The 21,172-nt window shown below is 39.1% G+C and overlaps 1 protein-coding gene, 1 long non-coding RNA gene and 6 other non-coding genes across 8 annotated transcripts; all 8 read left to right on the top strand.

The window, feature by feature from the left end:
- The first annotated feature begins 533 nt into the window (after positions 1-533).
- Positions 534-5,163, top strand: LOC138967410 (cadmium-metallothionein-like). Its single transcript, XM_070339951.1, has 4 exons — positions 534-692; positions 2,588-2,686; positions 3,848-3,958; positions 4,278-5,163. The coding sequence occupies exons 1-4, from the start codon at positions 677-679 to the stop codon at positions 4,349-4,351; spliced, it is 300 nt and encodes a 99-aa protein (XP_070196052.1). The 5' UTR covers positions 534-676; the 3' UTR covers positions 4,352-5,163.
- Positions 5,164-5,711: 548 nt separating this feature from the next.
- Positions 5,712-8,970, top strand: LOC138965896 (uncharacterized). Its single transcript, XR_011455552.1, has 3 exons — positions 5,712-5,844; positions 6,787-6,865; positions 8,698-8,970. It is a non-coding gene; the product is annotated as an uncharacterized lncRNA (long non-coding RNA).
- A 1,720-nt stretch (positions 8,971-10,690) lies between these two features.
- Positions 10,691-10,772, top strand: Trnas-aga (transfer RNA serine (anticodon AGA)). Its single transcript has one exon. It is a non-coding gene; the product is annotated as a tRNA-Ser (tRNA).
- A 3,666-nt stretch (positions 10,773-14,438) lies between these two features.
- Positions 14,439-14,520, top strand: Trnas-aga (transfer RNA serine (anticodon AGA)). The gene has a single exon. It is a non-coding gene; the product is annotated as a tRNA-Ser (tRNA).
- Positions 14,521-15,624: 1,104 nt separating this feature from the next.
- On the top strand, positions 15,625-15,706 carry Trnas-cga (transfer RNA serine (anticodon CGA)). Its single transcript has one exon. It is a non-coding gene; the product is annotated as a tRNA-Ser (tRNA).
- A 1,243-nt stretch (positions 15,707-16,949) lies between these two features.
- Trnas-aga (transfer RNA serine (anticodon AGA)) lies at positions 16,950-17,031 on the top strand. The gene has a single exon. It is a non-coding gene; the product is annotated as a tRNA-Ser (tRNA).
- A 2,947-nt stretch (positions 17,032-19,978) lies between these two features.
- Trnas-aga (transfer RNA serine (anticodon AGA)) lies at positions 19,979-20,059 on the top strand. Its single transcript has one exon. It is a non-coding gene; the product is annotated as a tRNA-Ser (tRNA).
- A 248-nt stretch (positions 20,060-20,307) lies between these two features.
- Positions 20,308-20,389, top strand: Trnas-aga (transfer RNA serine (anticodon AGA)). Its single transcript has one exon. It is a non-coding gene; the product is annotated as a tRNA-Ser (tRNA).
- The last annotated feature ends 783 nt before the right edge of the window (positions 20,390-21,172 follow it).

Below are 21,172 nucleotides of genomic sequence, written 5' to 3'. Positions count from 1 at the left end.
TGGCCGAGATACAAGACAAGGCGTTGACAAATACACGGCCTTTTACACAAAAGCAACAACGACGCAGAATTTACTCAGTGTGGATATAACGAAGTTTGTCGAGGGCCTGTTGTGTCACCGACCAAGGTCTGAAGGCCGGTAACTTTTCGATAACTTGACGTCACCATTGCAGGTTCGTCTGCAAAGCTTTAGTGTCGTCTGCAAAACTTTAGTGTCGTCTGCAAATGTGTTGTCTGTTTTTGATCGTTTCATTTCCATGTTTTTGATTTTCTCTAGAATTCTAAACATTTAGATTTTATCCTCATTCAAAGATTTTTTTCTATTCTAAGCATACGATTCTCTGCACAAGTAAAGAATGTTTACAATTCCAAAACGAAAAACACAGGCTGTTCGAGTTTGTCTCACACTCCCAAACATTTCAAACTATTCGCCACTACCCCTCCCCATCACGCCCCCACCCCCACCCCCACCCAACACCAAACCCGGCCACGGCTCAGTTTTGCGTTTTCTCTAAGTAGCAAGTTCCTTGTGCCGTGTGCAAAAGCGTAAATTATTCTCGCCCCACGTGTATAAGTACCACAGGGCACGCTGACACTCCGCCAAAAGCTGCTGTTTGACCACTGACGAGTGAACTGTATTTCTGCTAGCTGTACCTTCCTTTTCAAAACCGGTCAAAATGTCTTCAGTTTTCGGTATGTATATTTTCTTCTGATTGATATACTGCTGTATGTTTTGTTCGTTTTGCATTTACAATCGTCGGTTTTTGCGTAGACTGCGGATAGGTCGCGTACAGTGATTTTTTTTTAATCTCGAGTCTATTACGTTTATCGCTCACACTGTTTACGTTTGGGAGGCGTGACTGAGTGCGTGTATGAATGGATGGACACATGAACATGACTGGGGTCAATGAATGAATGATTAATATGAACAACGATTAAAGGTCCTTGTCTACATTTTTATACCGAAATCGCCATTTGACCATTAAAATGCAGAGTATGATTATCTACAAATATCAACAATACACCCCCTTTCGATCAGGAAAGATGAAGCCAGTGTAGCCGTTTGAAAATTCATTGTAGTATTCCAGAGTAGTACTCATAGTAGGATATCCTTATTTGGAAAATGCCAAGCGCAAAACTCCTCAAATCCCGTGCATTTCGTGCGTTTAAAAAAAGCCTGCGTGGACAGCGCTCCAGTGTCAAGCTGTTGCTGCACTTGTTTGGGCGTGGCTATGAGCATAGTGACATGAATTTGATTGGTCAGTATTTTTAGGCAAAGCACATGTTCTCAGCAAACAGAAAACAAAATATTGGAAGCGTGAGTCACTCTACCCAAAAATAAAATCTTTTTTTACATATTTTTAAAAAAAACTTTTTTCCCCATGGTTCATTCATCATCTGACATAACTTTTTAGCGAAATCTAACCATAAGATTATTGAAAAAAAGCAAAAATGTAGACGACCACCTTTAAGAGATTTGATGTTGATGCTTGAGGAGGTGTGGAATTTGCTTCTTGTGTTAAAAAACTGAGGCTTACACTGAAAACATATTGAGGTCAAACGAATGACGTCTCACAACGTGCGTGGTCGTCCTTGGCGGTCAAGAATTGAAGAAAGCCGCCGCGATCATTGCGCAGACGACACTTCTAGACCGCCAATATTTTTTGTGCGCATCACGTGCTCCACATAAATCGGCTGGAAACGAAGCAATTGGGAAACCTGGATAAAATTATGTGCTGTTGTCAGCTTCGCGCTGTATCGATCCCGGCGACATCCAAACATACCAGCTCGCTAGTACCACCGGCACACGCGTTTCTTATTTTTGTTCTGGGATCTTCGGTCTCTTTTCCTTGATAAGCTTTCCTCCGTCTCTGTGTTTCTTTCCTTTCAGCGAGAATGCGTCTTAAGCTTTCTCAAGGCAAACGTACAAGGGATGGTTTGACTTGCGCTCTCTTTGTCGCTTGTTTGTTTTTTAAAGGGAAGAAAACGCTAAGTACCCCCGATCGACCGAGTTTGGAGTTTAATTATTTTGCCGTTTAAATCAGTATTTCACATAGCCTTCAGTCAAAGTATCGTTACGTGCATGATAGACCTATATTATATCTAAATATAGGTCCCTGCGTGCATGATGACTACCGCAGGGGTGGGGTTGGGGAGCTTATCAACAATGGTAATAATTATCAGAGAAAGATTTGTTACTTTTGTAAAGACAAAGAGATACTAGTCGTACTTTTTCTAGAGAGACTGAGACTGAGCAAGAGAGAGAAAGAGAGAGATACAGAGAGAGAGAGACTGACTGACTGAAGTTTATGTTCCGAGGATAAAAGGCACAATGTCATGTCTTTCAACCTGTCACTCGACAAAAAGAACACACACGCGCGCACACACACACACACACACACACACACACACACACACACACACACACACACACACACACACACACACACACACACACACACACACACATATGAAGCTAAATCATCGCTAACAATAACAATAATACAAACAAGAATAATGAAGAGATTTTCTTCCTCACAAAATACAACGTCATGTAATCTCTCATTCGTGCCATTTTTTGTTTTTAGGAGCAGGATGCACGGACGTGTGCAAGCAGACACCCTGTGGCTGTGCCACCTCGGGCTGTAAATGCACGGACGACTGCAAGTGTCAGTCATGCAAATACGGTATGCTAATTTCTGTGTGATATATTTATATATGTGTATGAATATATTGCTGAATATTGTTAAAAACAAATGATTATTTTCAAATTTATTTTAATTACTTAATCAGTTTTATCAACTTTATTTCAAGTAATTGATGATTAATTTTGCTTACATTTCTTATGTAGTTATTGTTTATATATATAGCAAATTGTCAAAAAGACAGGAGTACATGTGTGCTTGCATATAGTTCGAATACTTTGCCAGAAATGCACACATGACTGTAAACCTTTCCATCATGTTCAAGGGGCATAACAACTTAGCTTATTGTTGCCGGAAATTTGGAACTCATAAAACTTACTTAGTTTCCGACATTTTTCTAGCATATAATCACTTCATGTCCCTAATAGGCACTAGTTCCTGTGAGGACGTTAAGCTTAAGTTAGCATAGCAGCATAGACATTTTTCTTACTTTTTTTTTGAACAAACGAATTACGGAATGACTCGTTTTTTATGCGTTGTGGAACGGTTGCTTTCCCTTGTGTGTGGTTTTTACTGCTTTTCAACAGAAACACTGAGGCAAGCTAACGTGACGTTGTCGGCTTGCCTCAGTGTTTGTATGGGAAAAAGGGAAAGGGAAGCAACTCTTTCACAACCCATATAAACTTGACAAGAGTTATTTCCGAACATATTCCATGTTTCCTTTCTTTATTTGGTGTTTTACGTCGTTTTCAACCACGAAGGTTATATCGCGACGGGGAAAGGGGGATAGAGCCACTTGTCAATTGTTTCTTGTTCACAAAAGCACTAATCAAAAATTTGCTCCAGGGGCTTGCAACGTAGTACAATATATTACTTTACTGGGAGAATGCAAGTTTCCAGTACAAAGGACTTAACATTTCTTACATACTGCTTGACTAAAATCTTTACAAAAATTGACTATATTCTATGCAAGAAACACTGAACAAGGGTAAAAGGAGAAACAGAATCCATTAGTCGCCTCTTACGACATGCTGGGGAGCATCGGGTAAATTCTTCCCCCTAACTGACCCGCGGGGGGTCCCATGTTTCCTTGATAGGCCTGTAGGGCATGAAGCAGCAACATCATCATCATCTTCCGAACATCGCCTATTTTGTTCATCATTTTTTGTTTTACTATGTTGACCTTGATTTGTGCACTAACAGCGGCGGGTTGCACGGACGCATGCAAGCAGACACCATGTGGGTGTGGCAGCGGGTGCAACTGCAAGGAGGACTGTCGCTGTCAGAGCTGTTCCACCGCCTGCAAGTGTGCTGGTAAGTTTTTATTTCTGAGTCACCACATTTTTGACCACAACAGGGCTACAACTTTGTTCTAACATTTTAGAACTTGGTTATATCCCTTGCCAACGAGTTTGTGGTATTTCGCATTTGTGTTATCAAAACTGTTCAGGGAATGATTACTCAAATTTCGAATGTGTGTGTGTGTATGTGTGTGTGTGTGAGAGAAAGATAACAATGACAATTCTTTATGTATTAGAGAGAGAGAGAGAGAGAGTGCGTGCGTGCGCGCGCGCGTGTGTACGGGAAGGGTAGCTGGAATGGTAGTTCTCAAACACTACGTTTCCACGTGCAGGAAGCTGTAACTGCGGCAAGGGATGCACAGGGCCTGACAGCTGCAAGTGTGACAGGTCGTGCTCCTGCAAATAAACGTCTCCACGCCAAACTGTCCACTTCGTTCAGCCGCCACATAATGCAAACCCAGTCATGTGTCTGTTTTAAGATACTTCATTTTCTCTTTCCCCATCATTAACTTATTTAAGAACTTCGTAAATCCAGTCGAAATTCTGATCAGTTTCTGGTAGAATCAATAACCACGGACACAGATATTCACTGATTGATTCACAAAGAGTTGAAAAAAGGGCAGACGAAGACATGAATAAACGTAAATTATTTTTTTTTTATAAAGAAAACATTGGTCATTCCTAAGAACTTTTTTTTTTTTTTACCATCTCAACCATTTTGAAACGTTGCTGGTTCATTGTTTTCCGTTGTCGCGCATTTCAATATTCATTACGTTCATTCATTTTGAGCCTGAGATTACAACTGTTGTGACGAACTTTTTCATTCTTATTTTTCTGTATGCAAACTACCTTCACGGTTTTGTTTTTAATTTTTATTTTGTTTATTGATTTGTTTACCTCAGATAGCAGTATTAAAATAAAAACATGATATGGATTCGTAAGATGCAGCAAGCCATATGTTATATTCGAGATAGGGAAATATTTGCAAGAAAAAAGAATAGTTGAGAAATAAAACTGAAGGAAATCTATTGCAGAAATGCACATTCCTTTGTATTAACATGAAAAAGTTAAAGCTCTTTTTGTAACATCGGCAGAAAGAAGTGATATAAAATATAGAAGTATTTGCTGTATTAGGAAATGGTTTTCAGATATGATGTGAGATTTTTGGATTGATAATAAGAAAAAAGATATCGTTTATTAAACGAAAGAAATATGAAATACACCGTGATGTTGTTATTTGCGGTGTGTGTGTGTGTGTGTGTGTGTGTGTGTGTGTATGTGTGTGTGTGTTGGTACGTGTGTGTGGATTTGTGTTCATTTTAATGAAAGGTAAAACAACCTCCAACTTTATCAAAGCAAACGAATTTATATATAAACAACCCACACTCATTAAACCAACAAACAAAACAACACTAGAAACAAACACACTCCCATCTGCCTCCTATCTCTGTCCTTCTGTCTGTCACTTTCTGTCTATCCGACTGTCTGTCTCTCTCTCCGTCTCTCTCACACACACATGCACACACACGCACACACACACACACCACCACCTCACCGGTCATCTGCCCAAACCACGTTACAACGATTTAAATATTAACACACATTCTTGCGTTTTCTAAACTGGCAGACATTTCTTAGAAACTGACACACTTTCTTGCAATGTTGTACATTTAAAATAATGCAACAAAGCAATTTCGCCCTCACCCCCCCAAAAAAAAAAAAAAAACCATCGTGTATCTGTAGGCGAATGACCTCGTTTTCAAAAACAGGGTAACCACGTACCATGTTATTTTTATCTCCATTTTTGTCTCGTTTTGATAAGCAATTAATTCCGTCAGTATAAATTCGCAGTAGAGCAAAAACGTTTTCGTCTTCTGTCCTTGCTTCGATCAGCTGCACGTAAGTTTCACTGTCTTTTTCGTTATTCACTGCTAATCGTTCGAAATATTCAGCAATGGATAATAACATAAATATATAATTAGATAGATAAATAAACAAATAAATTGTTTTGAAACAGCACACACATACATAGCTAAAGACAGGCGTATATGGATTATTCTCCGGAACTGTGTACCATTTGTTATATATATGCATTTTCAGTTCTTTAAATAATTATAACGCATATTAAATTGCAGCTAGAATGTATTCTCTTTACTTTTATCAGTAACGATCCAGTTAGATAAGGATACAGACATGCAAAAGCACAGTACATACTATTGTCCTTTTTGTGTGTGTGTACTTGTTAGTATTGAAATCTATGGAAGAATCTTTGGTTTCCGTATTACGGAGGTGATGTACTTTCAAACCCTTGTAATTTACTGAACATAGAAAAACAAAATGTGCAAGATTTCTAATCATTTCTTTGCAGGCCAAGGATATAAATTTATGAAACCAGTATTTATTAATGAAATCAATGTATATATGGTTTAAATGTCTCAGTTAAGTAAAGAAATATCACTTTCGTAAGATGGATTCGCCTAGTACACAGCTGTGGAATAACCCAGATACAACAGGCAGACAGGCAGACATCCTGTCAATTCAGTCTTTCTTAAGCATTGCTCAGCAAATCACATAGCACGCTTCAGACAGACAGTCAGACACACACACACACACACACACACACACACACACACACACACACACACACACACACACACACACATAACGACCAAAAAGCGGAGTAGAACTGAAACACTTTGTAAACTTGGAAACACAAATCAAATGAAAAAATCAAGCCAATAAAGCTTATTTGAAGGAAGTATGGCATATAAAACATAATAAGAAGGACACCGCCATCCAATGTCAAAATATTATTACGCTGTTTACATACCATCCTTCCAGAATCATTCACGTGACATCATGAAGTCCTGCCTTATTCTCCTGGCTTTCCTTGGCCTTTTGGCCTGCAGCTATGCTCAAGGTACGTCAAGTTTCGTTAAAAAAAATAATTTAGAAAAAGACACTGGTGGCTGTTTTTAAGAAATTAATTCAAGTTCATAATTAGTACCTAATCTGCACAGAAAGCATCGAGGATTGATGTTTACTATAGATATCAGATATATAGTTTAGAAAAAGACACTGATGGCCTTTTAAAAAATAAAGTCATGATTTGGACCAACTTTGCACAGAAAGCACCGAGGATTGATGTTAACTATAGATATCAAATGTTGCTGCCCTACATACCAACCGGCATAACGGGCAGCAAGTAAGTAATAGATATCAGATATCGATGTATCTTGTTGTTGATTTTAAAACGTTTATCCTGTGTAATTGTGCTGTAGTGGCAGGGACGTCACTACAACCTCGTTGTTTAAAAACGTGCAAGGATTATATTTTTTCATTTTCATTTCATTTTCATTACTTTATTGTCCCATCGCTGGGAAATTCGGGTCGCTTCCTCCCAGTGGAAAGCTAGCAGCAACGGAGTCGCGCTACCCAGGTGTCTACGTGTTTAGGTGTATTCAGCCACCTGCACTTATGGCAGAATGACCAAGGTCTTTTACGTGCCATTGTGATGACACGGGGGTGGGACATGGCTTCCGTCTCTGGGTCTGCACATAAAGTTGACCCGTGTCCGTCCCGGCCCGAATTCGAACCTGCGACCTTTCGATCACAAGTCCAGTGCTCTACCATCCGAGCTACCGGGCTATAGCATAAGGGATGATGTTTTACGTCCGCAGTCGGTAGAACACCAAGACTTATTATAAATCTGACAAACAAAGAGAATTAGGCGCTTACTTCCCTTTGTTTGTCAGATCGTCAAAGAGCGCTCTGTCTCTTCTTCTTCTTCTTCGTTCATGGGCTTAGACTCCCACGTACACTCGTGTTTTTGCACGAGTGGAATTTTACGTGTATGACCGTTTTTACCCCGCCATTTAGGCAGCCATACGCCGCTTTCGGAGGAAGCATGCTGGGTATTTTCGTGTTTCTATAACCCACCGAACTCTGACATGGATTACAGGATCTTTTCCGTGCGCACTTAGTCTTCTGCTTGTGTGTTTACACGAAGGGGGATAAGACACCAGCAGGTCTGCACATTAGTTGACCTTGAAGATCGGAAAAATCTCTATTCTGAACCCACCAGGCGCGGCCGGGATTTGAACACTCAACCTTCCGATTAAGAGGCCGACGTCTTACCACCCCGCCACAGCGCCCGTCAAGCTCTGCCTCATTTGTTTAAGATTCTCTTTAAAATCGCCAAAAACTTTGCTGTCCACATCCGTCCAGATCCATCCACATTTGTTCACTGTGTGTAAAGGTGATGCAAAGAACTGCTTTAAACATCGAAAATTGCCAGCTATTTTGGCCATTTAAGCTAATCTGACATAGAAATTAAACCCAAGCAACAGCCCTGAGCATGAAAGAACGTCCTGTTCGATGCAACTTTTGTTTCAAGGTTTTTCAAGGCACGACCAGAGTTGTTTCGAGCCTAAAGGCAGTCCGTAATTGAGCCCGAAGTCGACTTCGCGAAGACTTCGCGAAGTCATTTTAACGAAAACTCAGTGCTAAAGCGGGCAGCTTCGCGAAGAATACAGGCTTTACAGTGGTTAAATATTGTAACTCTTGAGAAGTACCTAAGCATGTAGCCTACAGAATGAAGGGTTATTTTTCCTGAGCATCAACCACACGAAAACTGTCCTCTTTTGTTCAACACTGTTCGTGTTGGAGAATCACACCCTTAACAACCTCTGAGCAAATAATGTTGTTTCTTGTGCCTTTCAATTTTTGTTTTATTTATTGCTTTCACTTTAGTTGCTTGCACTGAGGGTCACGACGTCTGCGCAAACGCCCCGGAAACAGCCAGAGACGGCCACAGGGTGTTCTGCTGCCTTGAAACGAATCACAGCATCCGATTGGTAGAGCACAACGGACAGGCTTCGTGCACGTGTTCTAACATCAGCGGCTGAACATCTGTTGTGACCTTGACCTCACGATCTTCAATGTAGGTTTTGCTACGCTGAAAACTGCACGCCCAATTTTGGGGTCATCGTCGACAGTATCCAATAAAATTCAAGCATTTTGAAACCAGTTTAACTTTTTCTTTTGTGTTTAGTTCACCATTTAAGCCCCACTCCGCCTCACATGAGGTTTACAGAACGATGACATATTTCACTAAAACAGCAATACTAATCTTATGGGGCACACTTACTATAGCATTCAACAACATTAAAAGACCAGGGGCGGATCCCTAGGTTTTTTTTTGGGGGGGGGGGGGGGGTGTTCTGGACCCCCCCCCCCCCCCCCCCCCCTAGCCAAAACATTTTGTCACAAAAATGAAGAATTTTTTTTCGAATAATGAAATAAAGAAATAAATTTGAAAATAAAGAAAAAATAACGGCTCAGATTGCACCAGATTGCTCCATGTACATCTCTTGAATTGTTATTTAGCGCGCGTAAACCACAAGGAAGAGAGAATGCTTTATGTCCTACATGCAGGCTAAATATTTCGCCTCTTGAGGACAAGATATGGGTTACATGATTCGAGTTTTACGAATTGAGTGGTTTGCCCTTTCAATCCTGTTCTATATCTGCACAAGTATGTTATTGTGCACCTCTGAATCTAAAAAAAAAACCAAATGACTGATAGTGACACAAAACAGAGGGGCGGTGTCTTCAAAGAAACTGTAGCGGTTTGCGGAACATTCGTCTACTTTGGCAATGGTAAGATGCAGCTACTTTGATGTGATAGTCGCCCTATTGCGGACGTACGTTTGTGTGCGCGCAATACTTAATCTAGACAGGCACAGCAACAAACAGTATAACATGTTTGAAATCTCAGTCGACCAGCATCTTAAAAAGGGGAAAGTTGTATCGCTTTCAGTAGCCTACTTCCCCGTCATCAACTGAAAAGAGCTACAATTTACACGCACCAGTCAATTTAACTCACTCACATACCTCTCTTGACATACATCCGGGCTCCCTACTTTCAAACATTTAAAACTTCGAACTGAACTAACTTTGTCTTGATGATAAAAGAATTCTTTCGTCAGTTTGAACAATGTTTGTCTCACAAACTGTTAATGTATTATTAGGTTCAGCACCATAACGAGGCGTCCGATTCACATGGAACTATCGGCACAAAATATTTCTTTGAAAAATGCCTCACTCTCAACGGAAAGCAGCCAGGATGTTCCCAAACGGCAGGCGTTCAAAAGGAAGTATGTGAGTACTGTATGTAAAGGCTCGGGGAGCTCTGTGATCAGAAACAGATGGTTTACGGGAGGCGGATCGGAGGGAGGCTTTAATAGACGATGTTCTGAAATACCTCTTCTCAGGTTTGAATGGGTTTTGAATGAGTTTTAGTGAGTCAAACTTTCCCACGTAACATTATAGCCCATTCAATAGCAAGGAGTGTGTCTGACACACGTGGACAAGAAGCGCGTGTAGAAAGCTTGCCTCAATAAAAGCAAGAGTATTCACTCTTTCCCAACCCAAACAAACCCGTCAGAGTTATGTCCGGAATTCGTTCAATCACAAGACATCGTACTTTTCCACCTCCACACTTTTTGAAACATAATCAGTAACCACCAGCCAATCATTCGACCACCACAAGAAAAAGAAACAAGATTGCGTTGCCGTATGAACTTCTGCGCATTTAAGTTTTTCCATGTGGATACTATTTTGTATAATAGTAAACCTTTATTGGTGTGCGAGTGACAACAAAGACTAATACACTGATTAAACATGCTGAAATAAAAAGTGTTCCCTGCGACATAGACTTATCGAGTGTGCAACATAACCAGAGGTCGTCGTGGCCGAGTGGTTAAGGCGATAGACTAGAAATCTATTGGGGTCTCCCCGCACAGGTTCGAATCCTGTCGACGACGTATTTTTGTGTTTTGTTTTTAACGCCTCAAAGTGTTCATAAAGTTCTACGAATAACCACAAGAAAATGCAACATCTTTCGGCCTGCGGTAGTGGCAAAACACACAATCAAACAAACACGAACGCACGCGAACGACGTTTATGCTCATAAATTATTAATTTAATTTATTGGTGATCGAGTTGGGTAGTCATCATGGACATGAATTGGTTATAAACAAATGGTGACTTATAGAATGGGCAACAGTATCGAGGCCTCTGTATATATATATTTATAAGTTATTTGTATTTTGACCAAAATATGATATTCTACCCAGATCGAAGCAGTCAGTTGTTCCCCCGAGACCACCCCAGCGGTCGAGGTGAACAATGAATGTCGAGATCTGTGTAAAATGTCATATTTTGGTCAAAATTACAAATAACATTTATGCATTGATCGATTTCGGTTGAATTCCTTTTATTGTTTTAACGATTGAACTTGCACAAACATGCACTATTTTGTAGTCTCGGCTAGCCGCCAACATATTTTTCAGTCCGACTCTGACGTCACATGGCTCAAAGAAGGAACATCCAATGTTCAGTCGATACATAGAGAATACTACATGTGGCTTGCTGTGTCGTACCAGATTTACACGAGGTTTTTTTTTTAATATTGAACTGCGAGCAAAAGCGAGCTGTTCACTATTTGAAAGAGCAACGAGTGTAAATCTGGTACGACGCAGCAAGCCATGTAGTATTCTGTTTATCCTACATATTGTACTTACGTGTATTTTTAGTGCTTTTAGTTATGCGCTATAGAAATCTCCCGAATAATAATTTTACTGAAAATGTCTTGCAGTCGAGGCAGATAAATTGAAGACGTTTGTTTTGGAACCTCGAGTCGATCTCTTCTAAAGCCTTGTACAATCTATTACGTCAAAGCAAAGAAACGTCACTCTGAAAGTGTGGCGTGACGTGTTAGTTCTAAAGATTTTATCGAGGGTAATTAGCGAGCGCAATTTTTGCTTCTATAATGACGTTTGTCTCGGTGACTTTGGCATCATAAGCAGTGGAAAAACAGGTCCCTGCCAGACTTGCTTGACATTACCTCATTTACATGATATACACACGTGTGATTTGAACTATTATTATCTCACGGGTGTCTCTCTCACGTATGTAGGATAAATAACATTATAAGCCTTTGGTTTAAACAAGGTTTTGTTAAATTGAACATGGCACAATAATAAAACGAGAAATAATAGGGACACGAACTCAAGCGAACGCTTATATCACGTGCCATACGCAGTTGGAGAATAAAATGATACAATTGTGAGCTCGGACATAACATTACTAATAATACTTTAGAACTATGTGGATCAAAATCAGAGTCAAAGTAAACCCAGTAAAGAGTAATACAATATTGTGAGCTCGGACATAACATTACTAATATACTTTAGAACTATGTGGATCAAAATCAGAGTCAAAGTAAACCAAGCAAAGAGTAACAATATTGTGAGCTCGGACATAACATTACTAATATACTTTAGAACTATGTGGATCAAAATCAGAGTCAAAGTAAACCAAGCAAAGAGTAATACAATATTGTGAGTTCGGACATAACATTACTAATATACTTTAGAACTATGTGGATAAGTTTAGCAAAAGAAGATTTTTGCCTGATATGAATTTTACCTGGAACCCGGATAATTTTAAAGCACTTGGCGTTATTTTTTCGGTGAATATATCCGAGGTTGTTTTTCTTAACTATAGAAATAAGTTAAAGGAAATTCAAAAACTTCTGAATTCATGGACCAGAAGGAACCTGACACCTTTTGGTAAAATAACAGTCCTAAAAACCTTGGCTATTTCCAAATTGACACATTTGTTTACTAATTTACCTGATCCAGACGAACAGTTTATGATGGAGTTAAATAATATTTTTTTCAAATTTCTTTGGGATGGAAAAAGAGATAAAATTAAAAGAAGTACGGTCACCCAACCCTATGAAGATGGAGGATTAAAGATGGTTGACGTGAAAAGTTTTCTGTCATCTCTAAAAATCGTTTGGTTAAAAAGAGTTGATGGCCTTACTGGATTAATATCAAGATTACTGTTTAAAGCATGTCCATCTGTTACAACAATTAATATGAGAGGAGAGGAATTTGCAAATGTTTTGATGCAGAGAATGGAAAACCCGTTTTGGACCAATGTTTTTAAACATTATAAGAAACTACATGGAAAATGTGACCCTATAACCTTTAACGATTTTGTATCAGAATGTTTACATTATAATGTTAATATTCGGAGAGATAAAAAGACAGTGTACATTCAAAATTGGATCGACAATGGAATAGCTCAGATTGGTCATATTTTGGGACAAAATGGATACTTATCCTATAATGCGTTTAAAATCAAATATCCAAATGTGCGAGGCGATTTTGTATTGTATCAAGGTGTAATCCAGGCTGTTAAGAAATATCAGAGAAAAATCGGCTTAGAATTTGATAAACATTTTATTATGACAGAGCCCATTGTGTGGAAATGTATTTGTAAAGGTAAGACACAACTTATTTACAAAAAACTGATTGAACATACTACGGTCCCAAAATGTATCGAAAAATGGTCTGAATCTTTAGACTGTTTGTTAGATAAGAAGGCTATTTTTCAACATGTTTTTAAAACAACAAAAGACACTTGTCTGAGATGGTTCCAGTACCGATTATTGTACAGAATTTTGCCCACAGAAAGGTTTCTATTTTTGCGAAAAATTGTGGATACGTCATTGTGTACATTTTGTGGTAGAAATGAAGAAACCCTTTTACATATGTTTTGGGAGTGTGATAAAGTGCAGACTTTTTGGATAGAATTTGTAAATTGGCTAAAGGCGAACTGCACCCATTGCAACAATTTAAAACTGTCTAAAGAACTGGTTCTTCTTGGAGTGGCGAACAATGTAGTCACCGATAAAGCTTTTGATGTGTTATTAATCTGTGCCAAACACCATGTATATATTTCCAAAATGAACAAAAAGACCCCTCATTTTCAGACATTTAGTAGAAACTTTAAGCAAAGATTTATTTGTGAAAAGTATAACGCAGTTGTGAATAATACAGTAGATAAATTCTACAAGGATTGGCGCCTGTATATGCACGTTTTGATGTAACCCTTAGGTTTTTTTGTTCTTAAAACCTTTTGATAATGCGACCACCAAACCACTGAACATCCCCACCTCCCCATTCCATCCCCCCACCCCATGTATGTTGTAATTGTCCAAGTGTGCTTTACTGTTATATGATTCTGTCCTTTCGGTTAGGTGATGTCCTGTAATGTACAGCATATACATGTAAACAAAAAAAACAAAAAATGTACAAAAAGAGAATAAAAAAAATTAAAAAAAATATACTTTAGAACTATGTGGATCAAAATCAGAGTCAAAGTAAACCAAGCAAAGAGTAATACAATATTGTGAGATCGGACATAACATTACTAAAATACTTTAGAACTATGTGGATCAAAATCAGAGTCAAAGTAAACCAAGCAAAGAGTAAGACACCAAGCAGGGGAAAGAGGCATAAGCCTTTAGGCTATCAGTATGTGAGTGACAACAAAGACCAATACCCTGAATAAACATCGCTTGTATGAAAAGTATGCCCTGCGAAATAGCACTTATTGAGTGTGCCCTATTACAAGCGGTCGTCGTGGCCGAGTGGTTAAGGCGATAGACTAGAAATCTATTGGGGTCTCCCCGCACAGGTTCGAATCCTGTCGACGACGTATTTTTTTGTTTTGTTTTTTGACGCCTCAAAGTGTTCATAACTACGGATAAACGCTCCAGTATTCGTGACTGTAATATAACGCTTTTTCGATTGTTCAAAGCTTGATTTAATTGTTTCGTTGTTTTTCAAACACACAAGACGTATTATCAAATATTTAAAGAGTAAACGTTAATCAACCTTTTCTCTTTTCGGGAAGAAATAGTAGCTATGCTACTTACATTTTATTTTATTTAAAAATACTTTTGAATATATAATTTCGTGTTAACATAAGTTTAAACAATGGGCGCACTATAAAACCGAATTGTTTGATTCTTTGTTCTAACAAGTGTTTGAGTGACAGCAAAGCCCACACATTTTTGTTAACCTTTGTTATCTTGTTGTCGACACAACAGTAGCAAGCGCAAGAACGAGTCCCAAACAATCTTTTTTGACACAAACAAAGCTAGAACAAAACCACAAAACCCACAATAAAATGTTAAGACAAAAGAAACAACAATGTATATCAAGATAGATCAAATGCTGGAGAAAGTGAGAGAAGAAAACAACCCACCAAATGAAGTAGAAGTGCAATGCCCTCGGCACAGTCATCAACCACTCAAGACACTGCTTATCCCCACCGAAGGACAAATCGGCCATCCCTCCCTCTCACACACACACTCTCACACACACACACACACACACACGCACGCACGCACACACACACACACGCACGCACGCACGAACGCACGCACACGCACACGCACACACACACACACACACGTACGCACGCACGCACGGCACGGCACACACACACACACACACACGCACGCACGCACGCACACACACACACACACACACACACACTGACACTCGCGCGATCAAAAGTTATGCTCATTATAGTTAAGTGAGTTATTTCGGATCGTGTTAGGTGGTCGTGATGGACAGGTATTGGTTATTAATAGATAGTGACTAAAGCAGGTACAACAGTACTATTCAGAGGCCTATAGTCTATATAAGCCTTTGTCAGTGTGCGAGTGACAACAAAGACCAATACACTCACACATGCTTGTATGAAAAGCATGACCTGCGAAATAGAACTTTTTGAGTGTAAATATCACAAGAGGTCGTCGTGGCCGAGTGGTTAAGGCGATAGACTCGAAATCTATTGGGGTTTCCCCGCACAGGTTCGAATCCTGTCGACGACGTTTTTTGTATTTTTGTTTTGACGCCTCAAAGTGTTCATAACTACAGATAACCACAAGAAAATGCAACATCTTTGGGCCTGCTGTAGTAACAAAACAAATACACAAACACATTAACACACACATACACACATACACACACACACGAACACACTCACGTACGCACGCGGGCACACACACACGCGCGCACACACACTCACACACACACGCTCGCGCGCGCACACACACTCACACACACACACACGAACGCACACACACGCGAACGAAAATTATGCTCATTAGAGTGAGGTAATTTATTGGGGATAGATCGAGTTGAGTAGTCGTCTTGGACAGGAATTGGATATGAACAAATAGTAGGGTCAACAGTATCATTCAGAGGTCTCTGTATGTTTTAAGTTATTTGTATTTTTGACCAATATATCATATTTTAACAGTTGAGTAGTCGTCTTGGACAGGAATTGGATAGCAAACGTTAGTCAACTTTTTCTCTTTCCGGTAAGAACCAGTAGCTATGCTACTACAATTTTATTTTATTTAAAAAATACTTTAAAATATACAAGTTCGTGTTAACATAAGTCTAAACAATTTGTATTCATACATAGGCGCACTATAAAATCGATTTGTTTGTTTATTTGGTCTAACAAATGTTTGAGTGACAGCAAAGCCCACACATTTGTGTTAACCTTTGTTATCTTGTTGTCGACACAACAGTATCAAGCACAAGAATGAGTAAAAACAAAATTAAAAAAATCATTTTTGACATAAACAAAAGAAGAACAAAAAACACACAATCAAAATAATGTTGAGACAAAAGAAACAACAATATATATATAAAGATAGATCAAATGCACACACACACATACACGCACGCACGCACGCACGCACGCACGCACGCACGCACGCACGCACGCACGCACACACGCACGCACGCACGCACGTATGCACGCACGCACACACTCACACACACACACACACACACACACACACACATATGCAATCAAAATGTATGCCTATTGTAGTTAAGTTTTTTTGGAGGATCGAGTAGGCTGGTCGTCATGGACGGGTATTTGTTATAAACAGGTTGTGACTATATACAGTGGGTTCAACAATAATATTCAGAGGCCTCTATAAATAAACCCTTGTGAGTATGTGAATGACAACAAAGGCAAATACATTGATTAAACATGCTTGTATGAAAAGAATGCCATTCGAAATAGTTCTTATCTAGTGTGACATCTTACAACAGGTCGTCGTGGCCGAGTGGTTAAGGCGATAGACTAGAAATCTATTGGGGTCTCCCCGCACATGTTCGAATCCTGTCGACGACGTATTTTTGTGTGTTTTGTTATTAGACGCATCATTGGGGGGCACGGTTGTCACGCGTGATTGTTCCGAAAAGTGACTATTTCATGATTGTTCTGAAAGTCTACTATTTATTTCATCGTAATCATGTAAGCCCTCATACGTGATTGTTCTGAAAGCTTACTAATTTACATGATTGTTCTGAAACTCTACTAATGGTAAACTTGCTTCACCCGTGAAATGTTGTCAGATATGGAACAATATGTATACCCCTGCCCAACGATTCTTTTGATTTTTCCTCTTTGCCATGCTTAGGTGGCTAGGTCACCAAAATGGATCGAAAGGCATGGCAAAGAGGGAAAATGATTCCCCCCCCCCCCCACACACAAAAAAGAAGTATATTGTCTCGCGTGCAATAACTTTATAGCCCAGACTCCCCACCCATCTCGCAACCCCGGCCATCTCCTCACGTCTCTCATCCCCTCTCCACTTGAATTTTTAGTTCATAAAAAAAAATAAATAAAAGTTTCATGATTAAATTTTTGTGAAAATTATTTGTTGTGCCTTTCGTCTTAAAAGGGGAAAAAATTAGCTTCCATTTTCCCTCTTTGCCATGCCTTTCGATCCATTTTGGTGACCTAGCCACCTTAGCATGGCAAAGAGGAAAAATCAAAAGTTCCTATGTGTTCCTTTAAACCTGTAATTTCAATTTTGAGTTGAGAACAATAAAGAAGACATGTTCAATGTATGAAACGTATTACTTGTTGAGTTTGTATTCATTAGGCGGGGATATAAAAATTCAATTTCACTTAAGATTTAGTATCATTGTATCAATATTGTTCCATTTACATACAGACATACACACAGACAGACGGACAAAGTGAATCCAGTATACCCCCTCCAACTTCATTGGGCTGGGGTATAAATATCAATATCACTTAAGATTTAGTATCATTGTATCAAAATATTGTTCCATATACATACAGACATACACACAGACAGATGGACAAAGTGAATCCAGTATACCCCCCTCCAACTTCGTTGGGCAGGGGTATACATATTGTTCCATATCTGACAACATTTCACGGGTGAAGCAAGTTTACCTTTAGTAGAGTTTCAGAACAATCATGTAAATTAGTAAGCTTTCAGAACAATCACGTATGAGGGCTTACATGATTACGATGAAATAAATAGTAGACTTTCAGAACAATCATGTAATAGTCACTTTTCAGAACAATCACGCGTGACACACGGTAACTTAGTTGGTAGAGCACTGGACTTGTGATCAGAAGCTCACTGGTTCGAATTCGGGCCGGGACGGACACGGGTCAACTTTATATGCAGACCCACAGACGGAAGCCATGCTCTTTAAATATTTGATAATGCGTGTAGTGTGTGAGTTGAACAAAACACCACAATTAAACAAGCAAGTTTTGAACAATCGAAAAAGCGTTATCTCACAGACACGAATACTGGAGCGTTTATCCGTAGTTGTGAACACATTTTCATTTTCATTTTCATTAATTTATTGTCCATTCGCTGGGAAATTCGGGTAGCTTCCTCCCAGTGGAAAGCTAGCAGCATAATGCCAGACGTCAGGCGGAGCAGCCACTAGATTGCCAATTTTAAAGTCTTAGGCCCCCCCAAAAAAAGTCTGTTTACGGTATCCCGACCGACCCTATTTTTTCGCGCGACCCTAGACTTTTTTTTCGCATTTGGGATTTTTTTTTTTTAAATTAAAAAAAAGTCTGGTTTTTTGGCAAAATAACTTAAAAATATGTTTTTTGGGAGAAAAAAATAATCCCGACCTACCGACCCTATTTTGTTTGCCTATGTTACCGTAAACAGACTATTTTTTTAATTTGGCCTTAGGTATGACCCGGCCGGAGTTCGAACCCACGACCTCCCGATCACGGGGCGGACGCCTTACCACTAGGCCAACGTCAGTCTAAAACAATCAGTACTATAGACATATTAGTTCAAGCCGTCGAGTGTCCTGTCGCCATGTCTACTGGGTAAAACGAAGACTTTTTTCTTCGCACGGTGAGGATCAATAAAGACCGATAAAAAAAATGGATAAGCTGATTAAACGTGCTGGTGAGAAACGTTTACGTTGTTATACACTACATAAACCAGGTGCATTTGCTATCACGGAGTCTCATACAAAGCCGGGTTTTCCAGAGTAACATGCCCCTAATGGCTTTGCCGTGAGGGCGTAAAACTTACATTTTCTCCCATCACGGAGTCGTCATGGCCGAGTGGTTAAGGCGATAGACTAGAAATCAATTGGGGTCCCCCCGCAAAGATTCGAATCCTGTCTACGACGTTTTTGATTTTTTTTCTCCAATCTACAAGTTCTTCACAACAAACAACAACAACAACAAACCGATCATAAAAAATAAAGAATCATACAATGTTTACAGCACATCAGAAAACCAAGTATTTTTCTGATGCGTAACTCAAACATCTCGTTTATTAACCTACTTTGCTAATAAACGAAGACATGTTTTAAGGCAAGGCAATATTATTTAAAAAGCTGTACGGTATTCACAACAACGTAAAACATAAATTAAAGAGCCCAAACAAAACAATGTATGAACGATAATAAGACGCATCACTTAAAAAAAATAAATTAAAAAAAAACGTAGATACAACCTGAGTTGCTAAAATTAATTGACTAAATGGAAAGCGATTTTATTCAGGTATTCAATAAACGAAAATGTTCAAACTAGGCGGATCGTATTTCAGGCTGTGGTAAGCAACATTGCAAAACATCATTCCTAAACAATCCGTAAAGACCAATAAGTCGAAGCAGTCAAGTGTCCTGTCTACATAATGTCTACGGGGTGATACAAAGTCCTATTTCATTGCATGATGAGGATGAATAAAGACCGATCAGCTGATTAAACGTGCCAGTGTGAAACGTTTACTCTCTTATAATTCTGGTCAAACTAAGTGCTCGGGGTTTCACGTGTCGTCGTGGCCGAGGGGTTAAGACGATAAATTAGAAATCTATTGTGGTTCCCCGCACAGGTTCGAATCCTGTCGACGACGTTTTTGATTTATTTTCTACTCAAATCAAATACATGTTCTTTACGTCCCGACAGAACTTCTTTTTTTTCTGCTTCTTTTATTTTTGTTGGAGTAATTGAAATCGAACACACAATTTTATTTGCATGTATACGAAGTCATATTTCATGTCACGATAGGGATCAATAAAGACCGATAAGCTGATTAAACGTGCTAGTACGAAACGTTTGCTCTGTTATAGAGTGCAAACCAGGTGCATTTCCGAACAAAGAGTCGTCGTGGCCGAGTGGTTAAGGCGATAGACTAGAAATCTATTGGGGTCTCCCCGCACAGGTTCGAATCCTGTCGACGACGTTTTTGATTTTTGTTCTTCTCCAGTCAACTACAGAACTTCTTTTAGTCTTCTTTTTATATTTAGTCAAGTTTTGACTAAATATTTTAACATCGAGGGGGAATCGAAACGAGGGTCGTGGTGTATGTGCGTATGTGTGTGTGTGCGTGCGTGTGTGTGTGTGTGTGTGTAGAGCGATTCAGACTAAACTACTGGACCGATCTTTATGAAATTTGACATCAGAGTTCCTGGGTATGAAATCCCCGAACGTTTTTTTCATTTTTTTGATAAATGTCTTTGATGACGTCATATCCGGCTTTTCGTGAAAGTTGAGGCGGCACTGTCACGCCCTCATTTTTCAACCAAATTGGTTGAAATTTTGGTCAAGTAATCTTCGACGAAGCCCGGGGTTCGGTATTGCATTTCAGCTTGGTGGCTTAAAAATTAATTAATGACTTTGGTCATTAAAAATCTGAAAATTGTAAAAAAAAATAAAAAATTATAAAACGATCCAAATTTACGTTTATCTTATTCTCCATCATTTGCTGATTCCAAAAACATATAAATATGTTATATTCGGATTAAAAACAAGCTCTGAAAATTAAATATATAAAAATTATTATCAAAATTAAATTGTCCAAATCAATTTAAAAACACTTTCATCTTATTCCTTGTCGGTTCCTGATTCCAAAAACATATAGATATGATATGTTTGGATTAAAAACACGCTCAGAAAGTTAAAACAAAGAGAGGTACAGAAAAGCGTGCTATCCTTCTTAGCGCAACTACTACCCCGCTCTTCTTGT

This window comes from Littorina saxatilis, linkage group LG5, assembly GCF_037325665.1.
Source record: "Littorina saxatilis isolate snail1 linkage group LG5, US_GU_Lsax_2.0, whole genome shotgun sequence".
Lineage (NCBI taxonomy): Eukaryota > Metazoa > Mollusca > Gastropoda > Littorinimorpha > Littorinidae > Littorina > Littorina saxatilis.
The sequence above is the reverse complement of the archived record's forward strand: the minus strand, read 5'-3'. Positions and strand labels throughout refer to the sequence as shown.

Excerpts from the sequence above, each read along its gene's own strand:
- LOC138967410 (XM_070339951.1), top strand. Across the intron at positions 2,687-3,847 it reads GTGTCAGTCATGCAAATACG|CGGCGGGTTGCACGGACGCA; the intron begins GTATGCTAATTT and ends GTGCACTAACAG. Across the intron at positions 3,959-4,277 it reads CACCGCCTGCAAGTGTGCTG|GAAGCTGTAACTGCGGCAAG; the intron begins GTAAGTTTTTAT and ends TTCCACGTGCAG.